This window comes from Lates calcarifer, unplaced genomic scaffold (assembly GCF_001640805.2).
Source record: "Lates calcarifer isolate ASB-BC8 unplaced genomic scaffold, TLL_Latcal_v3 _unitig_1815_quiver_853, whole genome shotgun sequence".
Classification (NCBI taxonomy): Eukaryota; Metazoa; Chordata; class Actinopteri; family Centropomidae; genus Lates; species Lates calcarifer.
The window spans coordinates 44490-64093 of record NW_026115774.1 but is presented as its reverse complement, the minus strand read 5'-3'; the positions used below and the strand labels follow the sequence as shown (position 1 = coordinate 64093).

Sequence of the window (19604 nt, the reverse complement as noted above, 5' to 3'; positions counted from 1 at the left end):
CTGAATTAGTAAACTGCTAGAAAATAATCAGGAATGACTTAGAACTAAGATAAGATAATCCTTTATTAGCTTTATTAGCGGGGAAAGTTACAACTCAACACACATATTAAAGCTATCGTCACATTTATCCTAGTGGTATCTTATTTTGGGGCTAAACTCTTCTTCTTGTTTTCTTGTGCAAGATGTTGTCTTTTGAAACTGATGTCCTTGAAAAAGTCCCCAGGTGCCAGGTGTGTTGGACCTGAGTTTTGTGCGTGTCAGGATGCTGCGAGCCTCCTCATACGTCACTCCGATCAGGGACTCTTTGTTAATGGACACCAGCTGGTCCCCGACCTGCAGCCTGCCGTCCTGAAACAGCACAAACACACAGAAACATTCACACCCTGGTGTTCAAAGGGCAAAATGGAGCAGCAGGAAAACACTTTCAATTTCACATATCAGAACACCTTGGATTTTGGATTTTGCTTTAATTCAAATGTGGAGTTACAACAATGTGAACATGATGAAATCATGAGAGGTCTGTGGAACAGATACAAACATTGGATGAGAAAGGATCACTTTCACTACATCTCAAATGGCAGATTAAATGTTAAATAATGCAAGTCATGTAACAGTGGTGGTAAGTTTAGTGTTTAAAGAAGACATTCTGTTGTGGAAGCATGTAGACAGAAACTAGAAGGGACCGAGGATGGAGCCCTGAGGAACACCACAAATTCATTTTTCAACAAAATCCAAAACAAATGTTAAATGTTTCCCACTTGTGGGTATTTCTACTGAAGAGTGACTTCTGGCAGTAACATAAACTTCTTCAAGAACTTCTTATCAGTGTCGACTTAAAAGAGACTAGAAGTCCGTTCTTGAACCTGGAACCAGCAGTTTAAAAAACAGTATCATCACAGGGTCTGTTTAGTAGCTGCTCTTGAGTTTTTTTATGTACATTGAGTTATTAGAAATATGGAAAACTGAATCTACAGTTTCATGATATACTGAAAAAGACCAGGAGCTACGACGAACCACGGACCATGTACTGAGATGGATTTGTTAGGTGCTCTTTCCGAAGTCATCAATGGAGGTTGAACTTTTTAATCACACAAAAAACACCTCCGGTGTGTTGTGTGTTATTGTTATGGTGTTGTATAAAGTCTGGATGTTTAAAGCAGTTGTTATTCTACACGTCATGCCTGAGTTAAGTCTAACCACTGTCATGAGGCTTTTTGTTGTTGGGTTTTAATCCTGACCTCCACTTTTGCTGTGGCAGTGGTTTCTATTCTTGAATGGTTTTAAGACCAGGTTTTCACTTTGTTAATTGTTGTTTCCATGACATTAAAATGATAAATAATCAAACCTGCAAAGGTCCCTGGGTTGGAATCAACAGAGAAATCCACAGACCCTGACCTTCTGGCAGTCTCCTCCAGGCACTATTTCCTGAATGAACACCATTGGTCCTTTCGGCACGATTGGGCTCCCCCCTTGATGACGATCCCCCAGGCCTGTTCCCTTGGCAACGCATATCAACTGAATGACACTGTCACTGAGAAAGAGAGAGAGAGAGAGAGAGAAGTCGGGTCGACACTAAGTGTGATTAAAAACCACAGAGCCACGCTGCTGCTGCCTGCTGACAATTCCCACCACCACATCATCTTCAGACCCCCCCCCCCCCATCCTCCTCCTCTTCCTCTCTGGTCTTCCTACACTCCTCTGTGAAAATGCTGAAGATGCTTTTCACTATTTTTAGTCATTGCTGGTGTTTTTTCCCATCCTGCAAAAATCCACAAGTTAACAGTTTACGTAACGAAAAATAGAAACCTACTGTATTTATCAACTGCTGAATATCATATATGACAAATGACACTACACTGCATGTGCAGATGCATGATTGTATTGTATGATTTGAATAACTTTCACTTTTATTTCAATGTCCTTTTGTTGTGTTTTTTGGACGAATGCAAAAGTATCCAGGGAGTGTAGTTTACTCATGTTGTTGTTTGCAGTTTTAAAGTAATTTTTTTAGTCTAACATGAAGCTTTATAGGAGAGAGTCACGTATTAAAACAGAAGCAGTTCAATCAACGCTTTTAATACATAAATCCATACGACGATATTCTGTCTTCACTTTTCCTGTCGGCGCTGAAACTGAATCCAGGATTTTGCCTTTCTTGAGCTGATAACTGAGGTTTGCTCTGCCTGCATTTGTAGATGTAAGAATCATAAATATAATAAATTCATGAATATGTATATTTTACATTTGCATTTAAATGATGCATTTATGACCTCATGGTAAAAGATAATTAAATGCAGTGCAGGCCTCGCTTGTGAATCCACATTGACTGAGAGGAGATCTACCGCCGCCTGATTCTTACCTGAAGGCGTGCGTGGGCGTGTGCACGGTGTAGGGGGGGTTGGCAACATAAGGGGGGCGTGGGTGTAGGCGGTGACCCCCTCTTTAGGACTGAGGAGCTGGGGGCTCTCCGATCTGGAGGAGGAGGAAGAGGAGGCTGTGTCTGTCAGCTTCCCTGAACAGAGACAAGAGAAAGAGAAGAAGAAAGAAGAGAGGTGAGCAGGAAGAGGTGGGAGAGAGAGAGAAGAAAGAGGGAGAGAGAAATAGAAAGAGAGTGGGAGGGAGGTAAAGGGAGGAGGAGGGTGAGTGGGGAAGGATGGGACGAGGATAGTGATGTTAGAGAACAATGAGAACACAGGTTCAATCAGTTCAGTGTGATTATATTAGTGACCAGAAGGATTTATCACTGTGGCATTAAAAGTAGAATCAGGAGGTGCTGGACTCAGATCTGAGGAAATTAAACATATTCACAACAGTTTGTGTTGGAAGGACAGAAATGTTTGGAAAGTCTGGGAATTTTAAGGAGAGTGAGATTTTTTTTTAAAAGTTTTCATTTATGCAGAAAACATTTGCAGTGGGGTTTTTTTGGTCTTTGTAATGAAAATATTTTTTTTAGAAAGTGAGAAGAGAATAACTGAGAGAACTGAGAATAACAATCTGAGTCTGTCAGTGGTAAAAACAAGAACTTTAGTGGACGGACTTTGATGTGGACAACATCGCAGCAGCTGTTCGGGGTAGCTGGGTACATTGTTGCTGCTTAAGGGTCATGGTCAGAATCAGGTTAGGGCGAGGGGCAGTGAATGTCCCAGGTCAACAGGTGTCCTCACACCTGTGGCACAGTAAATTTTACCTGTGGAGAGTTGAGTAGGAGAGATTCGTCCTGAGGCTGGGATGTTATTGGAGCCATATTTCTCCATCAGCTCAGCAAACTCCCTCCTGAGGAACAAACAAACACACACACACACACACACACACACACACACACCACACACACACACAGAGAGAGCGAGAGAGCGAGAGAGAGAGAGAGAGAGAAAGATGTGGTATCTTGAAAAACTGTACTATATTTCTTTATCATATTTATCTGATAACTGGAGTAACTCTGGACAATCATATTTTACATTCAAATTAGACAAATGAAAAACTGTAAACTCCCTGTATTCCATTGTTTACTTAATTTTATTCTTGATCTGAAAACATGAGAATCCATAAATCTGAGAGCAGGGCTGTTTTTCCAGGGTGGTGTTTGTGCTGAGGAGAGCAGGCAGATCTGTTTGTGTTTGTCTCCCTCACATGGACACAGAGGAAAAAAAAAATCCTGAGGTCACTGTTCACTTAGACCTTCAGGGTTTGATTGGATTGGCTGTTAATGCCTTTTAAACAGGATCTGGACGGCCATTGAGACAAACTGTGCAGAGATCAGAGGTCTCAGACTCTGATCACCTGTCTGACCTTTGCACCTGTCCAATGTAATGCAACATCAGCAACAGAAAGAACATCACTGAGATCAAAACATGATTTTATATTGTACTGAACTCACCTCTAAAGAAAATGGTTCAGAGCTTTCCCTGCTGAGACACAAATAATGTTTCTACACCTGTAGACCAGGCGAATGACTGGGACTGACTGGTCAAAATAACGGTAGAAAAACAAGAACGGAACAAAAAAAAGGAATTCTCCTGTGTTATTATGGGATGAGGTCACTCATTTTATATTGATTAGCTTCACATATATATCAAAGGTTTAACTCCTTTTCACTTTCTGGTGTATCAGGTAGGACGACACATGGCGACACAGTTTTCTTGGCTACACATCATTTAATAAATAGAGATAATATATTTAATATTGGTTTCTTTAGGACGTCTTTTGAATTAGGGCTGAACCATTTTTCTGACAGATATTGCAATTTGATTTGCAATATAATTTTTGAAAGTTAAGCTTCAGTTAGCTTCAGCTTCATTATTCACTATATACATGTAACGAGTATTACTTTAACTGACTGAAAAAAAGCGGATCTTTTTTTCAGACTTTCGGGCATGTGGGGTCGACGTTGCTTGTAGGAGCTTTTCTTGCACTTAACATAGCAGGCTAACGTAAGCTAACGTCAGCTTCCTTTCACACTTTTTTGTTAGTGGGTGTTTACACAGTCCCTTTGACTTGGGCCACTTCTGATTGGTGAGCATGACTGTCTGTCACACAGAGACAATGATGAGACCTGATTAACCACTGGGTCAGTCAGGAGCTGGAAAAATAATCACAGCCTGTGTGATTTGCTAATCGTATTGGTTCAAGTCGTAATTATGTTTAAAATTCAATAAATTCTTCAGGCCAATTTTGAATTTATGCAAATTACATATCCCATATCCAGTGCTGTAGTACTCCAGTCCAGGACTCCAGGAGTCTGATTCGAGTCCTGAACTTGTAACTCAACTTGGACTCAACTGACCGCATTCAAACTCAACCTTGCAGCCACCTGAGCGTCTCTGTGAGGCTGTTATGTTTGTCACACACCAGAAAACTAAACTGCTGGATGAATAAAGAGTGACTGCTTTTCTCAGACGTCACCAGAGGAAAGATCACGCCACTTATTCTTAATGTTTTGTTTTTATCAAACAGACCAAACTTTTAATGAAAAGACACCAGTGAATTTAAACAGTTATTTCTACACACTCCTGAACAGGGATCCATTTATAACTGACTGTCCCTGAATTACCCCAGAGAATTCACCAAACTCCCTGACTTTTTATGTCTGGACAACAGCTTAAAAATAATCTTCTAGCCTCGATCCAATTCAGTCTCCTGAACTCACCAAACTCCATCAATAAGCTTAGGTCCCACATTTGTTTTTCTGTTTTTTATCCACTGAACCTGTGAGGACAGCGGAGTGAAATCCCTGCTGCATGATTGCATCATGGTGTCCTTGCCGTGACCTGCTGTACCGCTCAGGGAGCCAGCTGCAGATAATAATCATAATTTGTTTTAAGTGTGAAACAAATCACTGCAACAATCGAGGTTGAGCATTGAGGTGAGTATCTGACGTGTTGCCACAAAGCTGCTTTTACAAACACACACGCAAGCGCTCACTGCCGGTTTGGTTGCGTAATAATAAAAATGAAAGACTTCTCTCTCTGCCAGGGGTGGGATGACCTTTCCTCTGCAGTCACAACAACACGGTCACTTCCTATCAACCGCTGAAAGCTTTTATTTTTACCAGGCTACACCTCATATCACCTTCTGTCCTCCACTAAATCACCTCACACCTCCACCTCCTCTGAGACAAAATCATAATCATTTATCTTTCTTAAATTATTAATGATGTAATGGACAAACAAACAGAGATCACACATGTACAGGTGTTTATCTCAGTTCACCAAACCAGGATTTTTTCATTGGGTTTTGACCAACTAAAGTTTCTGATCCTTCAGGTTTAGTTGATCAGATCATCTTCACAGATGAACACCACTGTTCTGATGTTTGAAGTAAGAAGCTAATGTTAGGCTATAAACCAACTACACCACGGTCACATGACGTCAACGTCTCCACCACTAAGCTTCCAACTGGTCATTTCATTTAGCTCTGAGCTCTTCTACAAAAGCCTTTCTTCTTAGAAAGTTAGTGAGAGTTTGAAAGAGCGTGAGTAGAAACACAACCAGGCTGTAAAGGTGGACTGGTGAGTAGATGGGTTTTCATGTTAACGTCCCCGACAACCTCTGTAGTCTCATTTAGACACTCGTTAGCAACCGCCTTTTTTAAGACACGTAAAAGCTTCAAACATCAGGAGTGGGGGATTTACTGACCAATATTGTGCATCATGTATTTTGTGTCATTTGGTGGCAGGGTATTAACCAGCGAGTGATCAGTCACAGGTCAGAATATGAATAAGTGAAAGGACTAGTTCCATTTGACGATTGGGACACAGACTTCCTGAACCTGAGTCACAACCTCAAATCAGAGATGAAAGCTGGAAACAGAGCCTGCCTGCTGTTATTTCTGCTGATCTCTGTGCTGCTTTGCATCTGTGATCAGCTGGAGCTCGCTCTCCCCCGAGCAGAGACCCCATGGATAGACAGCGGAGCGTCCCTATTGTGTCAAGCCATGTTTGTGTCGACTTCGGCAGGCTGATGTAGAAAAGCACAGGGGACAGCAGAGTGCCAGGTCGGTTTGCCTCCTTCTGGCTGCCTGTCAGCAGCACACATTCGCTTCAGAGTTTACAGCAAGGACAGATCACACTACTGACGCACTTCATTTCTACAGGACAGTCAAAGCTTTAGGTCACATGTTCCTCCTCTGTAAAAACGTCAGTTGGTGTCAGGGAAGCATCTCACTGGAAATAAAAGGAGATTCCATCTTTACAAAGAACCTCACAATCTCTAAGTTTTTTCCCACAGAGAAACTCAAAAATCAAGAGAACAATGCCTTGCTGTGGTGGAAAAGTTGGTGTTTCGATAGACGTGATAAGAGACAACAGGTGATTAGGGGCAAAAAAAAGTATGGTTTTAGTGGTACAAAGCAACTTACAGACTAATATAAATCTGGATAAAGTTCTGTCTGCTGCTGTTATTTGTCATTGGTCAACAGCTGAAGCTCAAAGTCTGATGGAAGAGTTTTGTGAATGAAAACAGCAACACACACGTCCAAAATCTGAGGTAACAAAAGCTGATGGTACTAATTTGATGCAGGTGGGACTGACTACCTGCTGCCATGCTGCTGTGTGATCGGCTCTCGGCTGAGCACTGCTATGCAGAAATCAGTGTTTCTAAGTGGATTATCTTTTACAACAGTCGACAGGGACAGTCAGAAAGTCTGTGCCACCAGCCACTGGATATTATTGTTAACCAAACCTCTGTTAAAAGTAATCCGATTTAAGGTGGAGTGGTTCTCCAGGAAAACATGGCTGACTGCTGTCATGTCAAAGAAGTGTGTTAGTATCTGTTCAGTATCTCAGAATCAGCAGACTTGACAGCACCAGGAGTCTAAAGACCACAAGGTAAACTGCTCTCTGCAGAGCAAACACAGCGACACAAACTGACCTGGGATCACCTGGATTACAGTGTGTGGAAAATGTGAAACAGTGCATCATGTCAAACTGCAAAGTTACAAAGTTGTTGTTATCAGTATCTTTGTCCACCTAAAAACACCACTGAATGTGATGGATATGAATGAATGAGGCTGACTGGTATTTTGACTGAGCAGCTTTCCCTCAAACACCTTAATGTTCTTACTGTATCAGGACTAATTTTAGATTCATCAAAATACAGATAGTGACCGCCAGACAACAAGGCGTGTCCTCGGTTCACCTTAGTTAAACATACACATCAGCACAAAGACAACAACACAACACAGCATGCAAATAAGGATAATTCTTTTTGATCTGCTGTAAAAATGCTGAGTTAAGCAGAACCCCCAGAAAGACAAAATGTTTTATAGACAAAAATAAATGATTAATTAATAAATGATTATTTCACAGTGATAGTGATACTTTTCTTTACCTGGATTCTTCATCTCTGGCGATTAGCAGGGACATGTGATTAGAGAGCGAGGCTGTCCTCAAGATCTCCACCGCCCTGTCAGGACACAGGACAGAGATGTAACCAGCTGTCACGTGACCTCTGATCAAATGTGAAAAAAATGAACAAATCACAACACTTCTTACCTTAAATTACTGTTGACACATCACACACAGTCGAACTCACCTCTCATTGGTCACCCCCATCAGACTGATGTTATTGACATCCAAAATCAGGTCACCTGACTTAAGCCGACCTGGAACAGAGAGTGACAATCAGACAGAGAGACAGACAGGTTAGGGAGGATAATAATAACTATTGGAGTCTTTAACCCTGTGCAGAACAAAATACCAAAAAACTACCGACCGTCCAGCGCTGCCAAACCACCGGCTATCACCCGCTTGATGTAGATACCAAACTCTTCTCCTGTCAGCTCTCGGTAACCTCCGATTATTTTCACACCTGTGAGCACGCGCAGATGAGCTCAGGTTAGGAAACATGAAAAAAACCAAACGGTCTGCTGTCCACTGCTACATTTTCACACACTGAGCTGCAGTTTAGAGAAAGGTTAGACAGTGACAATGATTCAGAGGTCAGAGAGGTCAGAGGAGGAAGAAGCTCACCCAGTCCCTTCTTGCAGTCACAGAACTCCAGCCTCTGTACAGCTCGGTTGATGCCGTGTGGGCCCATGATCATCCTGGCAACAAGCAAAAACACATCAGATTCAAAAACATATCAACATCCTGCCTCATCCAAAGCCCCTCTCGCTCTCTCTCTCCTCTGTGCTCTGCTGCGCAAAATAATCAAATCATCACAGGATTTTGTCATTGTCTCCCTCAATCCATCCTGCCTCCCTCACTCCCTCCTCCAGCAAGCCACATCCAAACCAATAAAATCTGTCGCTTCTTAAATGGCACAGCATTTGAACCATATTGTGACCTGGGCGTTAGGAAGCTCCAACAGACACAAAAAATGATTAAAAACAGTCAAAGGAACATTACAAAGAAATTATTACGTCCTCTACAGTCTGAGTCGAACCCAGTGTGTGTGTGTGCAGAGAGATTTGTGGATGAGAAGGTTCAGATTAAAGCTGAAGAGATTCCTTAGATGTGGTTAACATGATCCTGCTGTCTGCTGGTCCGCTCCCAAGGCTCAGCTCGACGACAGAGCAGAGTCGCTGCGAACAGAGGTTGTCTCGGCTGCTTACGTGTGAATGTGTGTGTGTCAACGTTTGTGTTTGTGTGAGATAGCAGCTGAATGACTTCACAGGGCCGGACCAAGAGGCTTTTGGTGCGTTTATTAAAATCTGATTCAACTATAAATGATGCTGGAAAACAAGTGGTAACACAGCTAACTACAGGAAACTTTTAAGGGTCCCTTCCAACCAGAGAAGTCAGGTGTGGGAGCTCACAGCTGCTCCCACAACAATCAATATGTGGACTCAATTCTGGTCTGCTACTTCTCTCACACTGAGGCTTCAGGCTGTTATTAGCTGCTGGAAGGCGTGGCAAGCCCCTGATTCCTGCATTAGCGGAGACAGCAATGGATGTAGGTAGAGGTCTGTCGGAACATTTCCAGATTTCCAGAACTTGCCTTTTGAAGCTTTACTGATATACACACAGGCATGATAAACATATTACTAGACATACTGCAGACGTGTTTGGTTTAATGCGAAGATGTTTTACGATCTTCTCTGTGGAGACTTTCCACTATTTGAGATTTGAAATCTGACTGAAATTTGACATTCTTTTTCATTATCATTCAGAGGGAAGCTGTGAGGCAGCACTGCTGCCACGAAACCAGGTTACATATACTGTGTGTTATGTAAGGGATAATATACAGTGAAGTCTGGGAATGAAGATTTTAAGGTGAAGTGAAGGTCGCTCTGATCCTCCTGGAGGCTTATTTTGAAATAATAACATTATCCATCTTAACACAGCCACCAACCAGGTATATTGTGAACATATATCATGACAAACCTGACAAACGGTTAAGCCAAGACATCCGGTGAGCTGAGGCTGCAGCTTTCTGGATCAAATCAGAACACTGACTATTATCCACGTACGTGCTATCACATTTGTACGATGGGTTAGTCTGACTGTTCACAGCAGCTATAAACACCTCTGCCTTTAGACATGGTTGAACGCCACATTGTACAAATTAGCAACTACAACCTTGACCACTGCCATGGTAATCGATGTTCCACTCTGCATTCGAAGGCTTCATTTTGTTTTTTTTAAATTAGAAATACATTTCAACAAAAATTCCAAAGAACCCATGAAACAAGAGTCACATGTCTGGAATAATGTCCAAATTAGAGAAGAGAAGACAAACTCCAAGAAGTCAAGTTTCAGATATGATGAAGGAAACTGGCAAAGCAACTGAGAATTGTCAATAACAGCTGAACCATCTGCAACTGATAAAGTGTCAATGTTAGTGTGACCTGCAGGCTAATAAAGCTGCAAACTGTTCAATTCTCGCTGATGCTTCAAAACCTCAGAAATGACATTCAGGAGAGTCCTAACATACTGAGACCTTAAGAGATCACAAACCTCAACCTTTCAATTCATTACCATTTTATTATCTACATTGTTTATAACAACCCTGTAAAATATGCACAGTGGACATCAAAAAAGTCAAATACTGTGCCTCAGTTCAGAGAGTAAATATGAAACATTATAGGATCCAGACAAAATGCTCCAAACATGCTTTGAGCTTTGAGCTGGATTCAACCCTTTGATATAATAAGTACAGAAAATCTGTGATAAGTTGTTTCCTGACATAAAAATCTTGTTAAGTGCAGCTTTACATGTTTAAGCACTTTAAAGCTGTAATGCTCATTACCCCAATCTAATCTGAACGACAGACAACAAAACTGTTGACTAGACAAAAAACGTGGAGACACAACTTTGCTATTCCTTGCAAAAAGTATGAAGTTTGCTCTGGGGGTGATTATTTTATTTAAAATGAAAAGGAGTTATCATCTGTATGTGGACCATTTTAGGACATCTCAGAATCTCAGGTTCAGCTTTATAGTATCAGCCTGTGCAGCAATAAAACCCTACCAGACCTGATCAGTCTGAATATAACTTAGAACCAGCCCAACACAGGTCTCAGGTCTAGGGACTGAGTGGACCCATTAAGACTGATTAACTTGACTTGGTTTGAAGTCCAATAAAGTAACTGGCTTCAGCCTGATTCAAATTCCTCAGTGTCCTTTGTGATTTGATTCCGTGTCGTACCATAACCAAAACAAACAGATCTTTCCACATGAACAACCCGACAGCAGCAGCAGCTCCCTCAGCCTCACGAACAGATGACAACAGCGAACCCAACTGTTGGGACACGAGGGAGCAATTAAACTGATCACTTAATACCTGATAATCGGCATTACCTGCTGCAAGTGATTACCATCAGACATGGGCCGGCTGCCAGGGGGAACACACAGTAACACCACCACAGAGCCACCAGGACAGAGTGAACCACCGCCCACTGCTTTCTGTGCTTTGTTTTCCATTAAAAGGCTCTAAATGACACATAAATACAGCTTATTACACAGACTGAAGTGATGAGTCCCAAAAATCATGATGTGGATGTGAATCAAATAAACACTTCATTATTTAGACAGAGCTGATGCTCTGACACAGGAACGCATGGCTAAAGTGGAAACTACCAAAGTTATGGTGAGTTAACATTGACTGACAGCACTGTCAGCAGCCCGGCAGGAGAGACATTTTCAGTCCACCCATGTACTCGGTTTTTCTTTGTCTTGTTTGTGTTTCAGTTTCAGTTTTAGAGTCCTGAGCTTTGTATATGAGCTGCCTTCATACAGACAGACAGACAGACAGACAGATACACTTTATATGTTTATATAAACACAATTAGTTTAAGTTACCTGGAGCTTTTACCTGCATCTCACTGTCTTCATCAGGGAATGCAGTTGGTTCAGTGGCCTTGTGTGTCCAGAAAGTAAAATGTTTAGCTTAATGTGCAGGTTTTTTAAGGTCTTTACTCCACCTAACTGTTAATGATGAGGTTGTGTTCTGAGGTTTCCACCAAACTGTCACTTGCTGTCTGTAATTTCACTTTAAAATGTGTCTTTGTTAGGAGACAGTGAACAGCGTTTGGGTTGGGTATTTACATATTTAATCTTCCTCCTGTGTGTTTGCTGTCTCCTCCCGTATGTTCAAGTGTCATAAAAATGAAACAGGGAAGGAAAATAAAAGAGAGGAGACTCCCTGCGGTAAAGCACAGCAGATGTTTCCACAGAGATGAGTGATGCAGACAGATCCATATGCTGACAGGTTATTACCGGTCACAGGACGCTGTGCGGTAAACAGAAGCTGCCCCGGCTTCGGGTTAAACGGGATCACTCTGCGATCAGATCAGAAAAGATCAATCGTCAATGAGCTGATTCAGGTGTGGCTCACAGCTAAAGCTTGTTCATGTCGAATCTGCACAGTCACTGTATAGATCACATGCTACAAAATGCACATGTGCTCAGTATATAAGCAAAACTTAGTCGGTGTATCCACTTTAATGTTGCCATGGTATCTGAGGTGAAAACCTCCATTTTGGGAGAAATACAAGTATCTCAAAGTTGTACTGAAGTACAGAACTAACAAATGTACTTAGTTACTTTAACTACTTTTTAAAATGATGTATCCAATGGTTATTTTCTCAAATTAGTGGTTGATTGTTCAACAAAAATTCCTGTCGCAGTTTCTGACAGTCCAGGTTTACTTCTTCAAATGACTTGTTTTATTGGATTGGCAGTAAAGATGGTTTATTTAAAGCTTTAAACTACTATTTTGATAAGTGACTGATAGTTTTGAGAAAAAATAATAAAAATTTTTGGTTTCCATTGTGATTATTTGCATGTAAATATATAAATATTAGCTATACTTTGGTTTGTAGGTTGGATAAAACGAGACATTTGAAGACTTTCTGAAATTGTGATGAACATTTAGACAAGACAATCTGTTTATCAAGAAATTAAACAGCAGATTGATCAACAGTGAAGGTACCATATAATCCAGGTCAGTGTCTCTGTATGTTGCCTTATAAGGTTTTAAATCTGGTGTCTGTGGCGACATTCCCGCGCTGCTGCACTGTTAGCGATGCTTTTTACGTCAACCACCAATTATTGGTTTGCTAGAGCTGACGTGGAGCAAGCGTAGTGACGGAGACAGCGGCTACGAGCATGACGGAAATGTTCAAGAAGCGTCAAAGGAAAGTTTCTGATGCTCCAGATTTTTAAAAAAGCAATGGTGATGGAGGAAAGACTGACGGACTGAAAAAAGAAAGCGATTGGCGGCATTATGGACGCGTCGTCTGTGTTTGTGTAAAAACTGTCACGGCCAGAAGGGGGAGACAAAAGGTCCGCACTGCACTTAAAATGACACGAGCAACAACTCCTCACCTGAAACCAGAGAACGACTAAATGTTTCAGCATTAACTGTGTGAGGTGAAACATTCACATTTTCACAAGTTTGTGAAAAGTTAACATTTTTGTCCTATTGATTTCATGTTGACTGTGAAACAGCCAGTAACTAAATATAAATGTAGGAGTCATCTAATGAAGAAAAACAGAAAGTCTCCAAAATGGACAGAAACCGGAGCTGCACTGGATCTGAAATGGTGCAAATGTTTTGTTGGTGTTGAAAATGTTGGTACGGTCCTTTAAACCATCTCTTACATACATGACCCAGAACAGCGTGCGAGCACGTGGACTTAACCTCCGAGACATCTGCCGGTAAACAGGCTGTAAACCTGTTTGACCTCTGAAGTCTGTGACCCACATGAACTACTGCAGCAGTCAGCGAAGAGAAAAACAAAAGCTGTAAACCACGTTAGGAGACAAGTTTCCCTCTTTTAAAAAAGAACGAAAGAAAGAAAGAAGGAAGGTAGGAAGGAGGGGAGGAGGGGAGGGGAATGAGCTTACCAGTAGAGTAGAGACAGCCCATCGAATCTCTCAGCGTCCTGAGGGAGTAATGGCATCGCACGACTGTCCAACACCAAAACAATTCACACACACACTCTCACACACAAACACGAGCCGCCATGAGACAGCAGCGGCAGCAGCGGGTGGTTCAGAGGAGGAGACGGGATGAGAAGAGACGGCGGCGGCGGCGGTTCAAACCAGGTCGGTGTGTGTGACCGGAGAGAGAGGAGGAGGAGGAGAGGGACGGAAATCCGCCTCGACAGGGAGAGACACACGCTTACCTTTACTCACTAATCCATGCTGATACCCGTCCGTCTCTCTCTCTCTCTCACACACACACACACACACACACACACACACACACTGCAGAGGATGAAACTTTAAAGCAAAGAAGTGCACTCACTGAAGACGCGTCCTTTCTCCAGCTGAAAGATTAGAGTTTTACAGTTAAAAACACTGGAAGGAGCTTAAACGCCTCATTCTGTCGCCTCTTTGCGTTTTAGTGAAGATAAGTCACCTGTAAACATCACAACCAGACAGTTCAGCTCAGTGCACAGAGGGACATTTACATTTTATTTGTCTGAGAACACAGCAGAGGATGACTCATCACTGGAAAATGTTTGTGGGATTAAAAAGACAGATGGAAAGAAAGGCAGGGAAAGAGGAGGAGAGGGAGAGCTGTGTCAGCTTCAGTAGTTAGAGACCCAGTGGTGAGGATCTGTATCAGGGCCGAACAGATACCATGGGACGGGGTATGAATAGCACAACACTGCAGCACAATTCACATCTCACATCTATGTTTTTTAATCTTAATGTAAGTGTAGCTGAGCAGCAGCGCCCTCTACTGACACCTCATCAATTCACAGGGTCCATATCTTAAAACAGCTAACGACTTCCTGTTTACATCTCCCAGAGCCCCCAGTACATAACCATCCATCCATTATCTGTACCCATTATCGTTAAGGGTCGCAGTCCCATCGCTCTCCCAGGAGAATGACTCCTAATCCTAATGACTAATATTTATTATTCAAAACATGACTATTGGGATTATTATTCCCAGTCCCACCCTCTCCTGTCGAATCTCACAGAAACCATGTGACCCACAGAATTCCTGAAAAAATGTCAGCTTCTAAGGAACAGGGAAAACATGCAAACTCCACTCAGTCAAACCAGGGTTCGAACCCTGGACCTTCCCACTGTGAGACGACAGTCCAGACTCTGAGTATTTAACAGTTATACATTACTTGTACTTCAGACTGTGAAATAAAAAAATGGATGTTAAACGAAAGCACCAAGTCCCTGCTTTAATTTGAGTAGATTTACATCAGTACAGAGATACAGCCTTTAACACACAGTGTTCTGTTCTGCTGAACGTTTGATGAGCAGCTGTGTGTCGTTTCATCGTTGGTTCATCCACAGACGAGGCTCAGAGCTAAGCACAGCTGAGAGATAGTGTTTAGACTCAGGCAGAGTTTTCTGTGTAACTGTCTACATACTGTGTTCAGTGGTGGAAAATAACTGAGTACATTTCCTCAAGCACATTACTTAAGTACAGTTTTGTGTAATTTGGGGTGTATAAGGATCAATTATGTAAGAATGTATCATATTTTAAATTAGTTGTTGTTGAACTGTTTATATATCAGCACTATTAGAAATCTTGACAGTTAAAGCAACAGAACGTAACTTCAGTGAGCAGCAGCGCCCTCTGCAGCCTCCAGTGGAAATTCATTCTGTCTGGGATTTTTATGTACAGTAAGCAAAGACCGGAGTTCTGACTGTGTAGTCCCACCCACTGCACTGAAACACGGCCCAAGGCTTATATTACCCATGACCCCCTTCTCCTTCAGGAGCAGGAAGTGCTGTGGCTGTAACAAACACACCAAACTCTGTTTCTAATTCTTGATATTTTCAAAGTTAAACACTGGTTTTTAATGACTTCTAAGTGCACCATTACAATGATTCTGAAGCTGCTACTTTAAGGTCAGACAGTAGCATAGTTACTAAACCTTTTTGCTTTTCCCATCAAGATTTTCCTGTAACTGCTCATTGGGCCTTTTCTCCAGCCAGATTAGACTTTTCTAGACTTCGTATCCCTGCATTTTCTTTTTTCCTCTTTGTTAAGTCGCACACATTTTAACCTATGGTTGAAACAAGCCTCTGTTTGGAGTTCAGTACCAAAACGGATGAGCCTCAGTTTTCATATTTGATTTGTTCTTCAGGAAGTCTCATTTGAAGTTTCGCCATCCAAAAAATTACTTTCAAACTGATTTTTAAATAGTCTGCACTATATAAAGCCTAATATTCATCCAATTGTGAGTCAGAGGAATTCAGAAACTCAAGAAAAAGCAATGACTCATACAGAGATACATCAGTGTGACTTACAAAGAAAAATCCACCATCAGCTCTGGAAAATGGCAATATGTGTCACAGCAGCAACAACGTTAATCCTGTGATTTCAAAACTTCCTCAGTCAGACAAGCAACACATTTCAAAATCCTCCTGTCAGTCACAGTTTGTCCTGTACTAGCACAACACATGATGCATCAAAGAGGCCAGAAAAACAGGAAATGTGACTGCCTTTGACCCAGAGACACATATTGCACGGAGAAGAAGCAACGTAATTATTTTTGGAAGGATCTGCTGACCGTCCCCCCAACATCCTAACAGTATGTCCACAACTGGCTGTGGTGGGGCTTCAGCTTCTGGATATTCATGGCCAAGTATTTCGCACTTTTTCATTCTTTATTTGCATCTGCGACTGACTGATTAAGTTACAGTGAATGCTGAATGTCACCGCTTTTTGTATGGGTTTCAAATTAAAAGCCGTCGAGCAATCATTAACAGTAACAGGGGAAGCAATTAATAAAAAAGATCCAGGTTGACTATTAGTGAAATAACAACATCAGCAAACTCTTGTGTATTTATTTTCCTGTGTGATTGTATAACATCATGTTCTGTGAAAAAAGGAGAAGGAAAAAATTTGTAAGTAATGTAATCACAAAGTTAACCATGTGACAAACTCAACAATAAAATGTTGTTACTAGTCAAAACCATTGAAACCATTCAAAATCTCAATTAATTCCAGTGCTGCTGTTATTTTCCAGTACTGTGGTCATCTGAAGCTGATTTCATGTATTCATGTATTTTACCTTTTATTCTAAAAATAGCACTACACCACTTGTGAAATGTCTTGAGAAATTGGTTTTGTACAGGACTGATCTTACACGTCACTTTATGTACCAGTAGTACCAGTAGTAGTGTGGTAACTATGTGACCAACAGACATCATGGCACCAACCCATGGACATCCTCTTGTAAGAGACATAAATACAGGAACGAAGGCCTTCCTCCAGCCGTTTATGAATGAAATCCTTTCATGCGTCTGACTGGTGAGTACTCAGTATTACTCTAATAGTATTACTCTAATTTACTGTACTAAGTTTAGAAAGTTACTTGTATGGATTTTTTTAATGTATCAGAAATGGATTGAAGTGATTATTTCTTCAATAAGAAACTGTTTAATGTACATGTCAAATAACAAATTTCAAAGAACATGTTTAGTAAAGTATTATTTTGTTGATTGGTTTTCTAATGTCAACTTTAAAATGGTTTCATTTGTTTGCTAAGGGTCGCTGTGAGGCATTTATATAACAAATAAATCAGTTTAAATAAAAATAAATTGATCTGTGTGTCATCATTAACCACTTTTATCATAACTTTATCCACCAATTTTATAGTTTAATTTCTCATTCTTAACATATTGGATATTACTGTGTTAATGTGTCAAGCCACTAATGCATGTTTTTCTTTTTATAAAATACATTATTATCTGTTCTCTTTGTTTCTTTTACACAGATTTCAAATCACAGAAAAAAGGGAAGGTGAAAAGGGGAAGTAATAAATTTCCTCAAACTTGAAACTTTCCTTGGTGTGGTCATCCAGCTTCTTCCTTCCGTTTCTTATCAACCACCAAACCCACAACAGTTTTTTATAGCTGCATATAAAAATAAAATATATCAAAATGGTATTAGATCAAAATGAGAACTTCACCACCATAATTTCAAACCTCACAACCCCGGTCCCTGGTGGTGGGGGAGGTGGCGCCTGCCCACCGGTCGGTATCCAGCTGGAGGGTGTGATCCTGCCCCCAGTCCTCACCATTGATGTGATACTGGGACTGCTTGGAAACATCGTTGCCTTGTGGATCTTCTGCTTCAAACTGAAGACCTGGAACCCCAACAACCTGTTCCTCTTCAACCTGGTTATTGCTGACTTCTTTGCTCTGGTGAGTCTCCCACTGAGAATCGATGCCTTGCTCAGGGGCCACTGGGTATTTGGAGATGGCTTGTGTCGGATCAACCTCTTCCTGATGTTTTCCAACCGTTCAGCCAGCATTGCATTAATGACTGTGGTGGCAATTTACCGCTACTTCAAGGTGAGGCATTGTATATTATATCATTAGTTAAGGTTTATTGTTTTTGGGCACTCTCAGGGATTCAACGATTATTCCTGTCCTTTTGTTTCAGGTGGTCCACCCTCACCATCGGTTCAACCGTATGACCAAGCGCCAGGCTGTGTATGTGTCGCTGTTTGTCTGGCTGCTGGTTATCAGTCCTCGGGTTCCGATGCTGGCTTATAACCACATCAAAGGCAGTGGCAACAGAACCCAGTGCTTCTTCTTCACCTCTTACAAAGAGGCATCCCACGCCATCATCATCCTGGTCGGCATGCACCGAATCCTGACAGTGCTGGAGTTCATCATCCCGCTGGCCATGCTGCTGTTCTGCTCCATCCGGATCTCCAGCTTCCTGAAGGAGCGGCAGATGGGCAAACCTGACAAGGTGCGCAAGGCGATGCGAGTGTGCGCCGCCATTGTCGCAGTGTTCATGGTGTGCTTCTTGCCCACCACTGTGACGACCGTCGGGGTGTGGACGGTCCGCTCATACCGCCCGTGGGACTGCAACGCCTTCTACACCTTCACCCAGCTCACCATCGTATCTTTGGGGCTGAACTTCCTGAACTCGGCCCTGGACCCCATCGTCTACATCTTCTCCAGTTCCATGTTCAGGAAGGCCCTCTGCAGCTCGCTGCCCCGTGCCCTTCGCTGTTGTCAGGACACAGGTGACGCAGAGAACATGGCGTCCTCGTCAGGAACTCAGTCAACCAGCCAGCACGAACTGAAATCCCTAAGGGCTGACAGAGGGAGTGAAGCCATGTGATGTGCTTTTCCTCCAGAACAGTGACTGGATCAAGTGTTTATACCTAAACCTAAATTCTAATTTCCTTGGTTTTTGTCATATTTTACTGAGTTAGTTTATATGAGTTATGTCTTTTGTGTTTTTTATTTCTTTTGTGATGCTGGTAAAGTTTTGATTGTATCAGTCGGCTATATTTTCAAGTATGATCATTTGTTGCACGTCCATGTAAATATTCTTAAGACTCTCTGTAAAGCAGATCCAGAGATTATTATCATTATTTATGTTTGAAAATAGTTCCAGAAAACTGATGTAAAGTCTGTAAACTCTGTATCACTGTGGAGTCAGTTCATTTCAGTTTTCCATCACTTTCATTCTCAGGATTTTATGGGCGGGTCTAAAACGGTGGCTTGATGACGCACTGGAGCCACTGCTCAGCATAACTCCGCCCACCACTCAGCATAACTCCGCCCCTAAAGCATGACCATTATAAAGAGCAGCGCTGTGTTAGCATCAGTGTTTCTCCCATTCTGTTGCAAGTTACTATGGGTTCTGCTAGCTAGCTGTGCAGCACGTCCGGCAAATGTATCTTCTCTGGATGCCAGAGTTTGCAGAACAGCTC

General features: G+C 41.9%; 2 protein-coding genes across 2 annotated transcripts; one reads left to right on the top strand and one right to left on the bottom strand.

The window, feature by feature from the left end:
* Positions 1–199: 199 nt before the first annotated feature.
* Positions 200–14127, bottom strand: LOC108890811 (partitioning defective 3 homolog; the record flags this gene model as incomplete). Its single annotated transcript, XM_018687823.2, is given in 10 exon segments — positions 200–348; positions 1396–1531; positions 2360–2411; positions 2414–2512; positions 3188–3273; positions 7827–7901; positions 8031–8100; positions 8211–8306; positions 8468–8541; positions 13789–14127. Coding segments are annotated over 10 exon segments (893 nt in total), but the record flags the coding sequence as incomplete, so codon positions are not given.
* Positions 14128–17040: 2913 nt separating this feature from the next.
* Positions 17041–19313, top strand: LOC108890809 (hydroxycarboxylic acid receptor 2). The gene is made up of 3 exons (XM_018687821.2): positions 17041–17176; positions 17643–18222; positions 18314–19313. Exons 2-3 carry the CDS (start codon positions 17809–17811, stop codon positions 19004–19006), a joined length of 1107 nt encoding a protein of 368 aa, XP_018543337.1. The 5' UTR covers positions 17041–17176; positions 17643–17808; the 3' UTR covers positions 19007–19313.
* The last annotated feature ends 291 nt before the right edge of the window (positions 19314–19604 follow it).

Bases quoted from the DNA above. Each gene is read 5' to 3' on its own strand.
- LOC108890809 (XM_018687821.2), top strand. From the start codon at position 17,809: ATGGTATTAGATCAAAATGAGAACTTCACCACCATAATTTCAAACCTC. The intron at 18,223-18,313 runs GTGAGGCATTGT...CTTTTGTTTCAG, and splicing joins CAATTTACCGCTACTTCAAG to GTGGTCCACCCTCACCATCG.